At 35.6% G+C, this 15,268-nt stretch overlaps 1 protein-coding gene across 1 annotated transcript in view; it reads left to right on the top strand.

Annotated features, from left to right (window-relative positions):
* The window catches only part of LOC373364 (integrin beta-C subunit), a gene marked incomplete at its 5' end in the record, with an annotated part of 58,815 nt that overhangs the window by 25,357 nt on the left and 18,190 nt on the right, over positions 1–15,268 (top strand). The window contains 2 exon segments of the mRNA NM_214565.1: positions 3,480–3,607; positions 7,905–7,987. Coding sequence (NP_999730.1) covers positions 3,508–3,607; positions 7,905–7,987 — 183 coding nt within the window.

The following is a 15,268-nucleotide window of genomic DNA, read 5'->3' as shown; positions in this document are numbered from 1 at the left end:
AATTTTGGTAGATTCACATTGATATCAAGGCATGTAGATGTATACATACCGCGCTGAAAGAGTAAAACAGGGTGAATCATATTTCCGAAAGGACAGACAATTATGAGATATTCTCTGCTCTGTGAGTGGCGCGCTTTACTTTGTGCAAAATGCAAATAGATTATTTCATTTTGACGCCTGATCGGCTGCGCTTCTTTCCGTACAACACTTGCTCAGTCAATAAATCTGGTATTAAGCCTTCGCTTTGAGTCAACATACAGAGCAAACAAGTAATATGACTGATATTAATTCCGTGATTAACAGGAGTGTTTGAATTTCCTTTTTTTCCAGTCGGTACATTTGGTGGTACATGTACTATTATGATCATGTTGCTGGTGGCTCTTTTTACGTATAGCTCTGCCGGCACTTTAATTATGTTTTTGGTTTTGATAACATTTTGTGCTTCAAAATTGAGTGTTCTCATCTCAAAGTCCCCCTTTTCGCCCCCCCCCCACCATCTCCCCCTCTCTCTCCCTCTCTCTCTTTCTCTCTCTCTCTCTCTCTTTCTCTCTCTCTGGCTCTCTGGCTCTCTGGCTCTCTCCTTTTATCTGACCCTGTGTGTGTCTCTCTCTTTTGCCCCCCCCCCCCCGAAGATAATCCTTGATCTGCCACTTTATGATTAAATTCACCGTTAATTCGTATACTTCATAAATGCCCCATTGATATTGATACAGACATCTCTCAACTATTGTTTTGTATTTATTGTCATTAAAAATACACTGACTGTGTTAATAAATGGGCGCCTTCCAAAATTATTATTATCCCGCAGTTTAGTCAATCATCCATTTTTGTTCTTACAAAGTAAAGAGGCATTTATGTCAGCAAAATTAATTAATTAAATTTTTCATGCGTTTCTTTGTGTCTATAAATGCTAGAGTACTCTTTGGCCTAAAATAAATCTTAATTGGTTCTACCTGTAAAGGAGTGAGAATTTAATGATTGGTGATATTTTTTGATGGTATATTAAAGGAATTAGGCTATGTCCCTTTTGCAGGCCAACAAAATGGAAAGGCTGAATTCCAACGGCATTTGAATGATAATACTAATTTAGAACTTCCCTCAAAACAAAAGGGCTTGAAAATGTCTTTTTGTTTGAAAATAACCGTTAGTTGTCGAATCGAATTTAGCGAGCGGGTTCGTTTAATTAAATAGTCTGATTTGCAGACCCTTGTACCGAATGGTCGTACGTTTTGTGCTGCGCAAAGATTCAATCAGTTTAATTTTGGCCATATATACAAAAAGTGTCGATGTAGACAAATGCTCATGTACCCTTCACAGACTGCTAACGTTTAAATTTTCACAGATAAGACATGTTCATGCTGGCTGCAAAAGGGATACTGATACACTACCTTTAAGTTATCGGTATTGTTTTATTCAAAGCATCTCGTAGTGCCCCAAATCTGTTGGTTGTTAGTTTGATGTTTATATCAGTGGTAGATCCAGGATTGTTTAGTCCATGGTGGGGCGAGAGGGTAAATCTTGAAAACATGTCTAGGCATCACATTTTAAAATGCGTTTTTTATCCCCAAATTATTTGACACCCCCCCCCCCCCCCCTAAAAAAAGAGAAAGAAAATCACATTCCAGAGGTGCCCTTTAGCATGTTATTGTTTATGGTCTGGAAATGCTGCAGGAGACATAATAATGGGCTGGGGTACAGTTACGTGCCCCATGTCCCTTGAATCCGCCAATGGTTATATTTGTTTTCCTTTTACATAGCCAAATAAAATTGCTCAGCAGCTGGCTATATACTATCTATAGCCATATTATATACATGTACTAGTTCGCTCCGAAACCGAGAGCACATGGGACTATATCGGTGTTTCCTAATTGAAAGAACAGTCCCCCACTCGAGGACGTGATGAAAAATTACTCGAAATTGGTACTGTCAATGGGCTTACCATCGCTCAAAGATAAGGTTAAACACACGTAGCTCGTCATATTGAGATAGGGCATATCGGTGACATGACTATCCTATAGCCTATAGGGCAGATAAAGACATAATTCCAATACAATGCATCAGGTATGGATGATTGTGTAACTATGTAGAAGCAGTAGAATGCCAGAACCAAGATGACAAAATCAGTCGGGAGTAAAAGTTGTAAGGTTTAGAAAGATGCCTCCAAAAGGGATTGCGATACTGATTCTGATAGTCCTATCAGGGGCGGATCTAGGGGGGGGGGGTCGGCGGTTTACCCCCCCCCCCTTGTGAAAAAAAGAGAAAAGAAAGGGGGGGGGGGAGAAGAAGAAAAAAAGAAGAAAAAAAATTAAAACAATAAAACGGCGCAATTTTTGGAAAATCCTGGATCCGCCACTGGGACAACCCCCCCCCCCCCCCTTGGCAAAAAGTTAGATCCCCCTGCCCTATGCATTTATGTTTTAATAGGAAGGGATTTTAAAAGGAGATCTCGGTTGTGGAGAGCCCCCCCCCCCCCACCGAGCCCCTCTTAAATAGATAGGCATACTACATTTCAAACCCATGCAATAGAAATACTGCTAGCATGAAACCTTTTGCTTTCAATTTATTTTGGATATTCATAACTATTTCTTTTATTTATTATTAGACCCTATTTTGTTGATGCAGGGGGAATGCACACAACTGACTTTTGCCTTTCGAATCGGTATTATACCCGCATGCATCAAAACATATAGGAGCTATCTTGTGGCTGTTTCTCGAAAGTGTCGTAAATCCAAATTCTTGGACATTTTACTAAACATGTCCACGAACTTAATTTAGACTTAGGTAATTCTCGAGATTGGATGCAATTAATTACCGACGCAACCCGTCCGAAACAAAAACAGAAACAGAAATTATATTTATATGTACCATAGACCTACTAGTGTATGTGTACCAAGTATTATGTCCGAACGAACGCGAACGAAGTCGAGTGATTCCCATAATTTATAAACGTTTGTGTTCGTGTTCGTGCAGCCAGTTTCCCAGGCAACTACAAAGTAAAACTGTAAATATGCGGTACTTTTTGTTGATTTACCAATAGGAACAATTTTATTGTAACTTAATTGTGTGGCCGTTTTGGTGGTAAAAGAATTGTGACTCTTGTGCCTTTAATTCCAGTTTTGAGTGATAGTTTGTACAGAGGTGATGATGCCAGTTCAAAGGTTGTCCCATGAGCAGGAATTCATGTATTGCTCTATTGTACAGGACATTGATCAATGGAGCGCCGGGAGCGCTGCGATAGAGGAACCACCAAATCCTTACGATAATGCACTTTTGGCAGGTCTTGTTTGCATCGCCCGTTTATACTGCGTTGGATTTCGCTCTAATATTAGGACGTTTTAAGCGTGACATACGAAATGTTAATGTGCAATCAGTAAAATGAATCAGTGAAAAGATTTGAATGCATATTTTAAATTAAATATTTGATGATTTTGTCAGTTAAAATAAAGTCTTTCTTCTTCTTCTTCTTATTGTCATTGCAGAAACTGGGAATATCACAAGCTCTCCATCATGAAGTTACACAGAAGACCACAGCTTTTATTTCAGTGGACAATTAGTGCAGTTATCTTCTTCCTTTCATTACATGTATTTTTAGATGCACAATCAACAGGTATGTTCCCTTTATTTAGTATTGACTCAATTTATTGAGGGTCTATCCAATCATTTATTTTCTATCCAGTGAGTGAAAGAGTGAACATTTGAGCAAGATAGATATAAAACATGTACCCTTATGTAGCCTCCATGTATAGTCCTAAATTGGATAGTCTACTTCATTGTCAATAGTAAATCAGGAAAAACTGTGACATATTTGCCTGGAAATTGAATATACACTTGGGTCATACATGATACCAGTGTAAGTTTGCCTAACTTCCATTAGAACATGTGTTATAAAATTAACACACGTTTCAATGGGATGACGGCAAACCCATACTTACAACAGTTCTGTGAGAGAGAGGCTGCGCAGGTGATCTGGTTTAGAAAAGGGAGAGGGATGGAGACAGATGGAGGGCAGTTGAATTAACACAGGCTTGTAACCTGAAGCAGTCTACTGCACTGTGGGAATGTGTCTGTTATTGATCTTTGACCTCAAGTCTCTCTCTCTCTCTCTTTCTCTTTCTCTTTCTCTTTCTCTTTCTCATGTAAGGTAGAGTACCATACATGTTATGATTTATGCCTAAATTGTGTTCGTAGATTGGTGACAGACTGACAGGTACCACTAGTCATAATAACAGAGATAAGTTAGATCCAGAGGGACAGATATTAGATATGGACCGATGTATGGAAGAGAGAGAGAGAGAGAGAGAGAGAGAAAGAGAGAGGTGGGGGGGGGGGGGGCAGGGCGGGTGATAGATGAAAAAAAGACAGGAAACTGGAACATAATACATACATCTTTTCAATTATTATGGCTATTTAGTATGTAATCTATCTTCAGAAAATAAAGATTATCAAAAAGAACAATAATTTTACTCTTCACTTTGTAATACATGAACATGTACACTGTATGAATAACTTACATGTACCTAGTTTTCGCAAAGAGTCAATTTCCAGACCACTTCAGAAAATCCAAAGCAGTTTATTTTTGGTTTCATGTAGGGCACAATGCCACAATCTTTTGTGCAGACATTATGAATAATTCTGATGAAGAAAAAGGTAGATGTAAAACTATATTTGTAAATGAAATACATGTACAAACTGTATGTACACACAGTTAACAACTAAATTATTCATACCCTTACCAAGTTTTGTGATTTAAAAAGAAGTAAGGTATGTGAAAAATATGTTTGTCCCAATTTATGTTTCTTGATAATGTACCATCTTAAAGCTTGCATCTATAAAAGTATTCAACAAAGGCCCTTATTCAACTAGTCCACCTTTCATTCTTGAGTTAGTAAAAAAAAAAATCCAATTTAAAAAGGGTATGAATAATTGAGTTGTTAACTGTACATGCAGATGATGCAGTCCAACAAACCTTAATTACATACCAGTAGTCTGTCCTTGACTTTGTGATACACACATGAACATGTACCTGTATTTACCAGTGATATGAAAAGGTTGTTTGGTATTAGTTTTTTCAGCATGTTAATTTGCGAGACAGATGGAATATCATCCTCTCACCTTGTTGTCCCAGCATGACAGCTAATCCAACCCTTCTAAAAGACTGCACTAAAACTTTAATATCACCACACCCCTGCCAGGTGACCTCTTGCTCCTCACCAGAGCTAGAGGTCATCTAGAGAGAAGAGATGATACTTAAAGTCTTAAACCTATCAATCCAGACTGTTTTCATTGACAGACATAACAGTTTCTGACTTTCTGCCCTTTAGAAAGACTGAGCTTAAAGTTTAATATTGCCAACCCCTGCCAGGCAACATTTTGCTAATTACCAATGCTACAGAGGTCATTAAAAAAAGTGAATACTGTGAGAGTTACCTAAATGTACACCAACACAGGAGATCTTTAAGTGGATTAATGAAAGTAGTGTCCAACTTTTGCAGTACATAAATCAAAATTGAAACAAAAGAAATCTAGACTGTTTTGAAATGTAAGATTTAGTTGTAACACACAAATAAGTTTTTACCTACATGTAGATGTAGGTGGTTGTATAGTGCCATATGTGAATGATTTAAAAGCCTAATTTACTTTTTCAGTATTGTCAGAAATTTGCAACTCACTTTTTACCCATAAATGGAAAATGCAACAAAATCAGATTATGATGAGGGGTTTAGGGTTATGGTTAGGTATATCGTTTGGTCCAGGGTTGAAGTTTAAATATAAACTTAGTTAGTGCCTGAAATAGTCTGCAGACAGACAGTGGAGAGTAGATATCATCAGAGCATGTGGCATTCAATCTACAATGTCTAAAACATTATACACGTTCATGATGTACAAGAACAGTGGTTTCATTGTACCCTGCAAATATCAACCAGATTTCTTTATTTGCCCGTCGCCCATATCTCATGAGAATACTGGTTTCATGTATCAGGGCAATACTCCTCCGCCACAAAATGTCACATCAGAAATATGATGTCTCTACATGTATTTCCCCCTTGGTAAAGATACTGGTCAAAAAAAAATATCTTGTGAACAGGGTTGCAGAGTTGAAAAATATGAATTCGCTGATTTAAGAATGTAAAGTCACTGATATTATTTTGTTTTGTTTTTATTTAATTTGCTTTTTTTTTTTGAGGGGGGTTGCTTTTTTGTGCTTTATTTAAGTATTTGAACAGTTAATCATTATTAGAAGGAACACAAGAATATGAAAAATGCCTATCCTGGGATGCATTTACATGTACATGTTTTGAGAGGAGGGGGGGGGGGGGGGATATTCATCAGCACCCGTATTCAATTCCATACTTGAGTACAAAATTTGAGTATTTTACTTAGTCTTCGGCTTAGCTAAAATACTAAGCCAAATCCAATTTTGGTATTCAGTTCAAACTTTTGGGTAAGTATTTTACCCTAGATTTAAGACAGCTCCCTAGCAGACTTAAGCCAATTATTTGGAGGCCTTGATTGGCAGGCTTATGATTTTCTAACGCATTATAATATCAAAGACAATGACAATTTATTCTCCTGCACACAATTATATTAACGTGCATTAATTGCGACACATTAATTGGGCATTACTTTGGATTGATAGTGTGATGTCACAATGCGTATCAGAAGGTATTTTACTTGGATTTTGTCTCACGTACCGTATGTATAATAAGTCTAAAATGCGATTTGAATACTACATGTACATATTAAGTAAATTTCTTAGCTTAGCCATTTACTTAATAGTAAATTTCTTACTTTTTCTAAGTATTGAATTGAATACCAGCCCAGGGCTGCATTTTAGCTCTACTACTACTGATCATTAATTGCAGGTACAGGTACTACTTTATTCCATTTAGGCGTAGAGGCTAAATGTGAAAGATTTTAGTTGGCAATTGCCCTCAGCTCATGTTAACGTTTCCAACTGTCCAAACACCTCTCATAAACATGACAAAAATATATAGCCCATGTTGGCAGAGTTTGTTTTTTAAGATTAATTTTGAAACAGACACTGCAAAGTGATAATCACTGTGTTTGAATCACTATTATTATTATTATTATGCTATGCCTGTGTGAAGTACACTTTAAAATGTTATGTTATTTATAGTTTGCATCAGTTATGGTCGAGGGATCATAAGAATTTGAAGGGGGGAAATAGGTGATGCATATTGTGCTTTATGTGTTTGTAATAATATACAGGTACATGTACTGTATGTCATAAGGTGTGGAGTTAAGTGTACCAGCCTCTGAGAGTTCAATCTATTTGTGTTCTCAAAAATATAGTTTTCCTTCCAAGAATTAAGTTTCAAATAACATGTCTGTATACTTGGCTTACTCCTACAAAACACCATGCCAAAGAAGCTTTTGAAAAAAAACCTTTTGGAATTGTTTTATTAATTATTTGTGATATTTACGAATATATTGTGAAATGATTTCTTTTCTTTTTGTAAAACATACATGTACATACAGTACATGTACTTGTGCCAATGAAAGAGGGGACATACAATGTAATGTACATGTACCTGTATACATCTTTAATCAATCAGTACATTTAAAATAAATTCTGAATTTTTGTTATTTTATTTTTTATAAAAAAAAAGGACCTAGGAAGTTAGGAGAAACCATTTTCACTGTCTTCATAGTTCATACTCATTGCATCTTTAACATGTTATGATTCAAATTTCTGTTGTGTTTGTGGACAAATGAACATATGAATGTGAAATCAAAGATGTACAGTACATGTATTTTAAATTTATTTGTATTTACATTTTGTAAGAAAAAGGAGTGAGGAAAGAGGATTTATGCATGTTATTTCAAGTCTAGGTAATTACATATTTTCTTCTAATTGCTTCTTATCTTCATTTTGTTTTCAGGAACAAACAGTGCCTGTTTGCAAGCCAAGAACTGTGGAGACTGTATAATCACAGACCCAAGCTGTGCCTGGTGCGCGCAACCCGTAAGTATTCATGTAGTCATGGGCGTCAATCCTTATGTAATACCTATTGTTCAGGGGGGATGATCTATTCAGTCATCCCCCCCTGAACAATAGGTATTACGTAATACATGTACATGTATGTCCACTTATGATATTGTAAAATCAGAAACTTAAATAAATTTCAGAAGTGGTCAAGATTTGATAAAGTTTTTGGTCAAAAAGTATTGAATTACAACACTTATTATCTTTTTTTTTTTTAAATGGCTGTCATGAAAAAGCTGTACATTAAGTTTCAAGGCAGTTTCCTGTTTAGCATTAACGTGAATGTTATTATTTTTCCGGTCCTATTCTTTTTATTTTTACTTTTTGTCTTTTGGGATTTACTCTCATACACACATTAAATATTTTGGTTTTGATCTATTATAAAGCAGATGATCCTAATATTGTTACTTTATCACCGATGTCTACATGTAAATGATATTGAAATCTGAACCGTTCCTGAAACCTAAAGTTTGTGCGTGTGAGCTTCAACAGAGCGTGGGAAAATGTCAGGGAAGTGTTTATTATTCTTGTCATTTAGTGTCAAAATAATAAATAGGCTTTGATCTTGTTTTGTGATTAATTATTAAAAGTACAACTATCTATTCTAGGCTTGTGTCCAGGTTCCTGTTGAAATATTCAGAATAGCATAATAATTTGCTTTAAAGCAAAACAGCATTTAAAATGTTACCGGTAGTAAGAATGCATGGAATTGTAAACATTGTACATGGCTTTGTTAATTTAAAATATTCTTTTTTTTGGCAAAACATTTAAACAGGAGCTTGCATGGTTGGCCTCTGAATTTACTGTAAAAACACTGTATTACTATAGCAGGGGGGAAAAGGAGCTACTTTCAAGATTTTCAATGAATATAATAGAGGTGTACATGTAATTTTGAAACATGTACCGTATACATTGTAGGTTGACTGAGGATATACATGTACATGTAGTTGCCACAAAATAACAATTTTTCCCCTCTTTGACCTCATGCATGTATGGTAATACATAGAGGACATAACAGCCTATTCTTATTTCATTGCTCAAAAGTTGGTTTTATGAGTTTGTTTTTTGGTAGCCTAACTATCTATCAGTAATACTCGTGTAGATGCAGTAAGGTTATTTATTAGACTCTTTTTGTTTGATGCATAGTACGAGTAAGGTTATACCTACCGGTATACTACACATGTCCAGCCAAGTGTAACCATATTTGGATCTACATCGGTGAGGTGTTACAATTGGAATGAAAAGGCCTTAAAGTAAACTTGACTTTTGTCATTTTAGACCTTCACTTGTGGGTGTTCGACACTGTTCTTCTCATGAATAAGGAATGCTGATTCAAGCTTTCTTTGAATTTCATTTGAATGAGGGGAAAAAAGGGATACTATATTAGAGATACAGGTCATTGTGATCATGTGAATACACAGGGATGATTTTTTTTTCTATCTTTCCAGGTGGCAAAATGCTTTGCGAGTTTTTACATGTACATGATACACATTTATCAGTCATAGGAATCATGTACAACATGTATGAATGTATATATTTTCAGATGTAGACCTACAAGCTGTACATGTAGCTGTATGTTGAGTGTTAGAAGAATGTGGGTCACAGGGACATTTTACATTTTTTCATTCTAAATTTGTGAAATACACTGTACATGTATCTACCTACATGTCAATCAATGAACATGTATACTGTACGCTTTATCTAAGAAAAATAGTCCATGGCACACATCTACAGTACATATGTAAAAGCATGGCATACAAAGTAGACAAGTGTTTTGTTTGGACTTCAAAGGGAAATCCCACCGTGATAGCAAACAACTGTACTCTGGAGGAAAAAAAGAAAAATGAAAGAAGTAGAATGGTGAAAGTATTAACTTTTAATGAATCGGACAAGAAATGAGAAAGTTATGAATTTTTAAAAGTTGTTATCACTATATGTATGTGCTCTTCAAATTGGCTGAATTGGCAATGTCTTTGTGATGTAGAGGTGGACAACTTTCCCATTTGTTCCCTTGCACAAAATGACTAAAATTTCAATTTTCACAAATGTATGACTTGGGAGGGTCTATTCTCTTTAGAGAACCTACATGTATAATGATATGCTATCCATAATATTTTTTGGGTAGTGCCCCAAATTTGAAAAACATAAATTAATGATATTTTTGTACACAACAAACGTCATGTTCTATCTGAGCAGAAATGGGGCTTGTACACTGTACATGAATTTGTACAGGAACAACTTACTTGTACATGTACATTACTAGGGGCGATTTGAAATATGGTTAGCCTCTAGGAACACATGTTGAAGTCAGGTCACCAACTTGGTTTGAATTCTCATGGTAGCCATAAAAGCTTAGAAGCTGTAGGCTACCAAACTATCATTGTATAAAGAGGATAGATGGAATATATTTAGGGGGGGGGGGGAGAGGAACAGATCCTATAAATACTTTTGGGAGAGATCTAGAGATAGATGGGGAAGAAGAGATGGAGATTGGGCTTAAGAGGGAGAAGGGAGAGAGATTAGGGCTAGAGAGAAAGGAACAGAAGGAAGACAGAAAGGAATTATCTTTTTGTAAAGTATGTACAGTACTGGTAGTCAGTAGAATCAGGTAGTTATTATGCAGCCTAACAGCTCGGTGGTGGTGGAATAATCTAACAAATCTATTCATATATCTTTCTTTTCTTTCTTTCTTTTTTCTCTTTAGTTTGTTTGTTTGTTTCTTCATTTCTACATTTTATTTCTTTTTCCTTCTTTATATCTTTTTACCTTTCTTCTGTTAAATATCCTGAATTATAAAAGAATGCAGAGTGCAGTGTTCTTTGTTCACAGCTCTACACTGATATTTGCTTGTGATACTCAGTAATACAGTCTGTTTGTTTGTCACATACTCTACTATGAGTGGTGTATTGCACATAAGATACTTACCTGTACATCTCTAGACATAGCTACAGTAGTTTACATGCACATACCCCTTGTTACAAGTTTTCAGATGTACATGTACACATTGTGTATAACAGAATGTTTACAGTAAGACTTTGAAGATGGCACATTCTACTTGCACTGTACAGTATACAGTATACAGTATCTGCTCAGCCAGAGACTGGTAAATTTAGGCTTGGCCCAAGGTTTAAAAGAATTGTATTGAAAATGTCAGCATAGAGTCTGTTTTTTGCAGACTATATTACCATCCCTACTGTGTATACATGTATGGACATAACCCACATTCTCTGAATTCTCAAGTTGTAGGTCATGTTAGAATGTTCACCTCATTATTTCTAGGAAATAATACTCTCTTTATCTTGGCTGGAGGCAGAGGGCACTTATTTGTGTGGTTAGGTATTATTTATAATATGTGCAATCATGGAACCATTAGGAAATCAAAAATGAGTCAAAAGCAGCGATAGGTACAGTATAACATTAAAAAACAGGGAAAAGAAGCAAGATTGAAATAGTGAAATAAAAATATGGCATATCCTGGTTCTGAATACGTATTACATTTAATACAACCAGACTAACAGAGATATGGTCCCCAATAAAACTATATTTACCATTATCGCCCTTATACAATGCTGTATGTACTACTGTCCTTTGCATTTTACAAGGCTTTCGGCTTTCAGTTTAGACTGCATTACTGTGCACACAATCACATTGATGAAATGAATAATATGAAGCCATCACTTAATTCACTTTCATAAGATATGAGTTGGTAATTAACTATGCATTTGTCATGTGACCTAAGCGATTCATCATCCATCTATCAGGTGATCAATAGAAGAGCAGCTGACCATGGCCTTATGACTCAAGTTTATAGATCCATCTTTCTGTCATCTCAAGCTTCCATCTTATATTGATGTCAATTCTCTTCCCCTTTTCTCTTTTTTCTGCTTTTGTTCAAACATCTTTCTGTGCCTCTGCCAATCGGTGTGTCTGTTTCTCTGGTCTCTGCCCCCCTAATCTCTCTCTCTCTCTCTCTCTCTCTCTCTCTCTCTCACCCTCCCTGTCTCTAAATCCCTGTTTGTATGTCAATCTATCTCTCACACCATCTCTCTCTTTCTCCCCTCCCCCTCTCTCTTATTTAAAATGTTATATAGAATTAAGTTTTCTTTATTTAAAAAAAAAAAAAATCTGTTTTATTGCAATTTTGGCATTTAATAGTTCTCCATGGAAATGTATATGAAATTCACTCTTTTAGTTTCACAATAAAAAACAAACAAACTGTAAAATTAAATCTTAAAATGGTTCCCTACATTTAACTTTTTAGATTACCAGTACACTTAGTACATTAATAGGCCCTATTCTTATGATGTAACCAAATTTATACTTTATGTGCCTCAATACGAATTATAGTACCATTCACCTGTTACAAATGTTTGTATTTCAATAGTTAGAATGCAAATCGCATATATCAGGTGTTGTTATATAGCCTACAGTATATGTTTGTTCTACCTAGCAACAACTAATGTTGCAATATGAACAAAGGTATACATTTGGTTAATACATTATGAAAATGGCCTATGATCACTGTATATCTCAGACCCTTCTCTCATGAAAAGTACCTAAAACTAAATACAAATGGAAAAAATGCATATTTCATCTGGTATCACAATGTCTAGACATGCTATCTGTTTACTGTGAGCTGCGAAACAACCTGTTTGACAAATTTGCTACAAGCATTGACATTCCACGACCAAAATATGTAATATGTGCTTCCTATATTTGTTTAGTACTATTCAACCGAAAGCGGAACAAATATTAAAGAAGAAAAATACAGCAAGAATTGTGAGGGAATGCGTGTGCACCATGCATATGTAGGATAGGGTTCATCGGCCATGCATTGTACCAATCGTGGGATTATCCTCTGATTATTAAAGTGAAACTTCCGTTAAAGAGAAAGAAATGTAAACAAAAATGCTACTGTTTCATTTGAGGACTTCCTTTGTATGCATTTTTAATCGACCATACATGTAGTCATGTACCGGTACTCTTTCTTCTCTATTATTTATCTAGAATCCCTGTTATACGATGTACATGTACAGAGAACTTGAAGTTGATTTTGTACATGTGGGCCTGTATTCAACTAAAATTTAATTTAACCCTACACTGGGTTTTGCTATCCTCCAAAATCATGTTTAATGACGGAAGTGGGTCTGAGATAGGTCTATTTAAAGTTTTCCTATTGTAACACGTGATTTTAGATCAAGGTCAGATTTAATTGAATTAGAAGAATACAGACCAATCATATTAAAACTTACACCCTTTGCAACATTTGTAAAATCTTGACAAAATCAAAGGTCAACATTTCGAAAAACAATATGTAGAATCTGCTGTCCAGATCAGATCATTGTACAAAGCCCTTCACAGTGTGCATCCAGAAATGTCATAAGCCATGTCTGGGCCACCAGAATTGACAAACTTAACCCAAAGAAAACATTTTATTGTATACTTGAATACTTGTTCCAATAGGGACACAGTTATGTACTCTGTTACTGTTACTACAGTAGTACATGTTCCTGTACCTGCAGTTAATACAAAGCATTTATGCTGCTTCACTGACTTGCATTCTATAGACAATGAACCCACACGTATTTGCGTATTGTGTAGAAACCCTAGCCATCCATCTTGCTATTATGCCATTAGGATAATTGATGAGGGTTGGCCGTTTATGGGAGAAAGGCTTTGTGAGAATGAAGAAAAAACAATTCATCAAGATAAAACGCAACTTTATACAAATCAGTACCTAGTGACCTTTCAGCAATTTTTTTAAAATGTGATACCATTTACAACATGTATATGCCTACATCATACATGTGAGCCTACATTGTACACAAGTAGTGTTTATAATGATAATGATGTTTCAATATAGAAGTTAGTCCACTTATTTATGGCAATGCAAGCCTTGTAGTTATTATCCTTTTTCTGTGACAAATTGAGGAAAATATGAAGAATGCTAGAGAGAGAGAGAGAGAGAGAGAGAGCAGAGATGAGAGAAAAGAGAGACAAGGAGGTAGAAAGGGAGAGGGGAAGGAGAGGACGAGAACGAGATAGAGGGAGAGAGACATGAAGAGAGAGACACACACAGAGAGACATACAGACAAAAAGAGACGGGCAGAGAGACTTTCCTCTTTCACATAAAAAAGATGTATGAAGGAACATCAAGGTCAAATATGATATCTCTCTGCCTGAGAAGGAGGATCAATTATAGATATGATATGAGTGCAGTAGCCATAGATCACTATCTTGAAAATAATAAAGTCACTGGGTGAGAAAAATCAATGCGAGCAGCTGGTGACCTGTCCTATACCAGGCAATAAAAAAGTACAAAAACACATGTACTGTAGTCTGTAGGTGTTATAAGGTGGCTTATATAGGCTCGTTCACATAGAATGATTAAATCGCAATGTTTTCTTTCTTCATCTTTGTTCTTCATAATGGCGTATTAAAGGGTATTCCACTCCACGATTCTGCAAAAAAATAATGTTTAGAAATTCATGTAATACGAATGTCCATGAGAGTGTACATGTTTTTGCAGGAGCAGTTTCAAATTCTGTTTTTTTTTATACCCCTCTAGAACCGTCACTGGGTACTTAATTTTTCTTTATTCCATTGTGTCACTCTTGAACATATCTAATTATTGAGTAATAATCTTCCTATTGTACACCTACATGTACCTGCTACACTAAACCTTGCATCCCATTCAGTTTCATGATGAATATTATCAACCAATAATATTAAAAGAAATGTTTACAAAAGCAACATCTTTTATACATGTGCAGTGTAGAGTGTACACATTTTTAAATGGCCAGTTGTCATATACTCATAGTGGATTATATTGATAACAAAATAGTAAACAAATATTTTCTAGTAAAAATCAAATAAATACTAAATAAAATTTACACACATAGAAAAGTCTTCCATACAAAAGGAAAAGCCTCTCATTGCGCATCATACATATAGGGGTATGTTATCTTATTCTTCAAATCAAAATAAAATAATATGCATTAAATTTGACAGGAGCAGAAAAGTAAATCCAATCACTGTTGCCCTAAGTCATTAAGCTCCACCATAGGACGGCATACACATGTATCTTGATGCAGTGTGTGGTCAGTTATGCAAACGATAAGCCCACAGATTACACAAATATTTATTATCCCAGCCATCGTATAGCAAACACAGGGTTCAATTTAGTTGTCATGATTATGCATAGACCGAGGGACATTGATGGATGATGGTCATTAGGAATGATGAACCGGCTAGGAGGAG

Source organism: Strongylocentrotus purpuratus, unplaced genomic scaffold (assembly GCF_000002235.5).
Source record: "Strongylocentrotus purpuratus isolate Spur 01 unplaced genomic scaffold, Spur_5.0 spur5_scaffold_19, whole genome shotgun sequence".
Lineage (NCBI taxonomy): Eukaryota > Metazoa > Echinodermata > Echinoidea > Camarodonta > Strongylocentrotidae > Strongylocentrotus > Strongylocentrotus purpuratus.
Note: the sequence above shows the minus strand (reverse complement) of the source record. Positions and strands in the feature narration are given on the sequence as shown.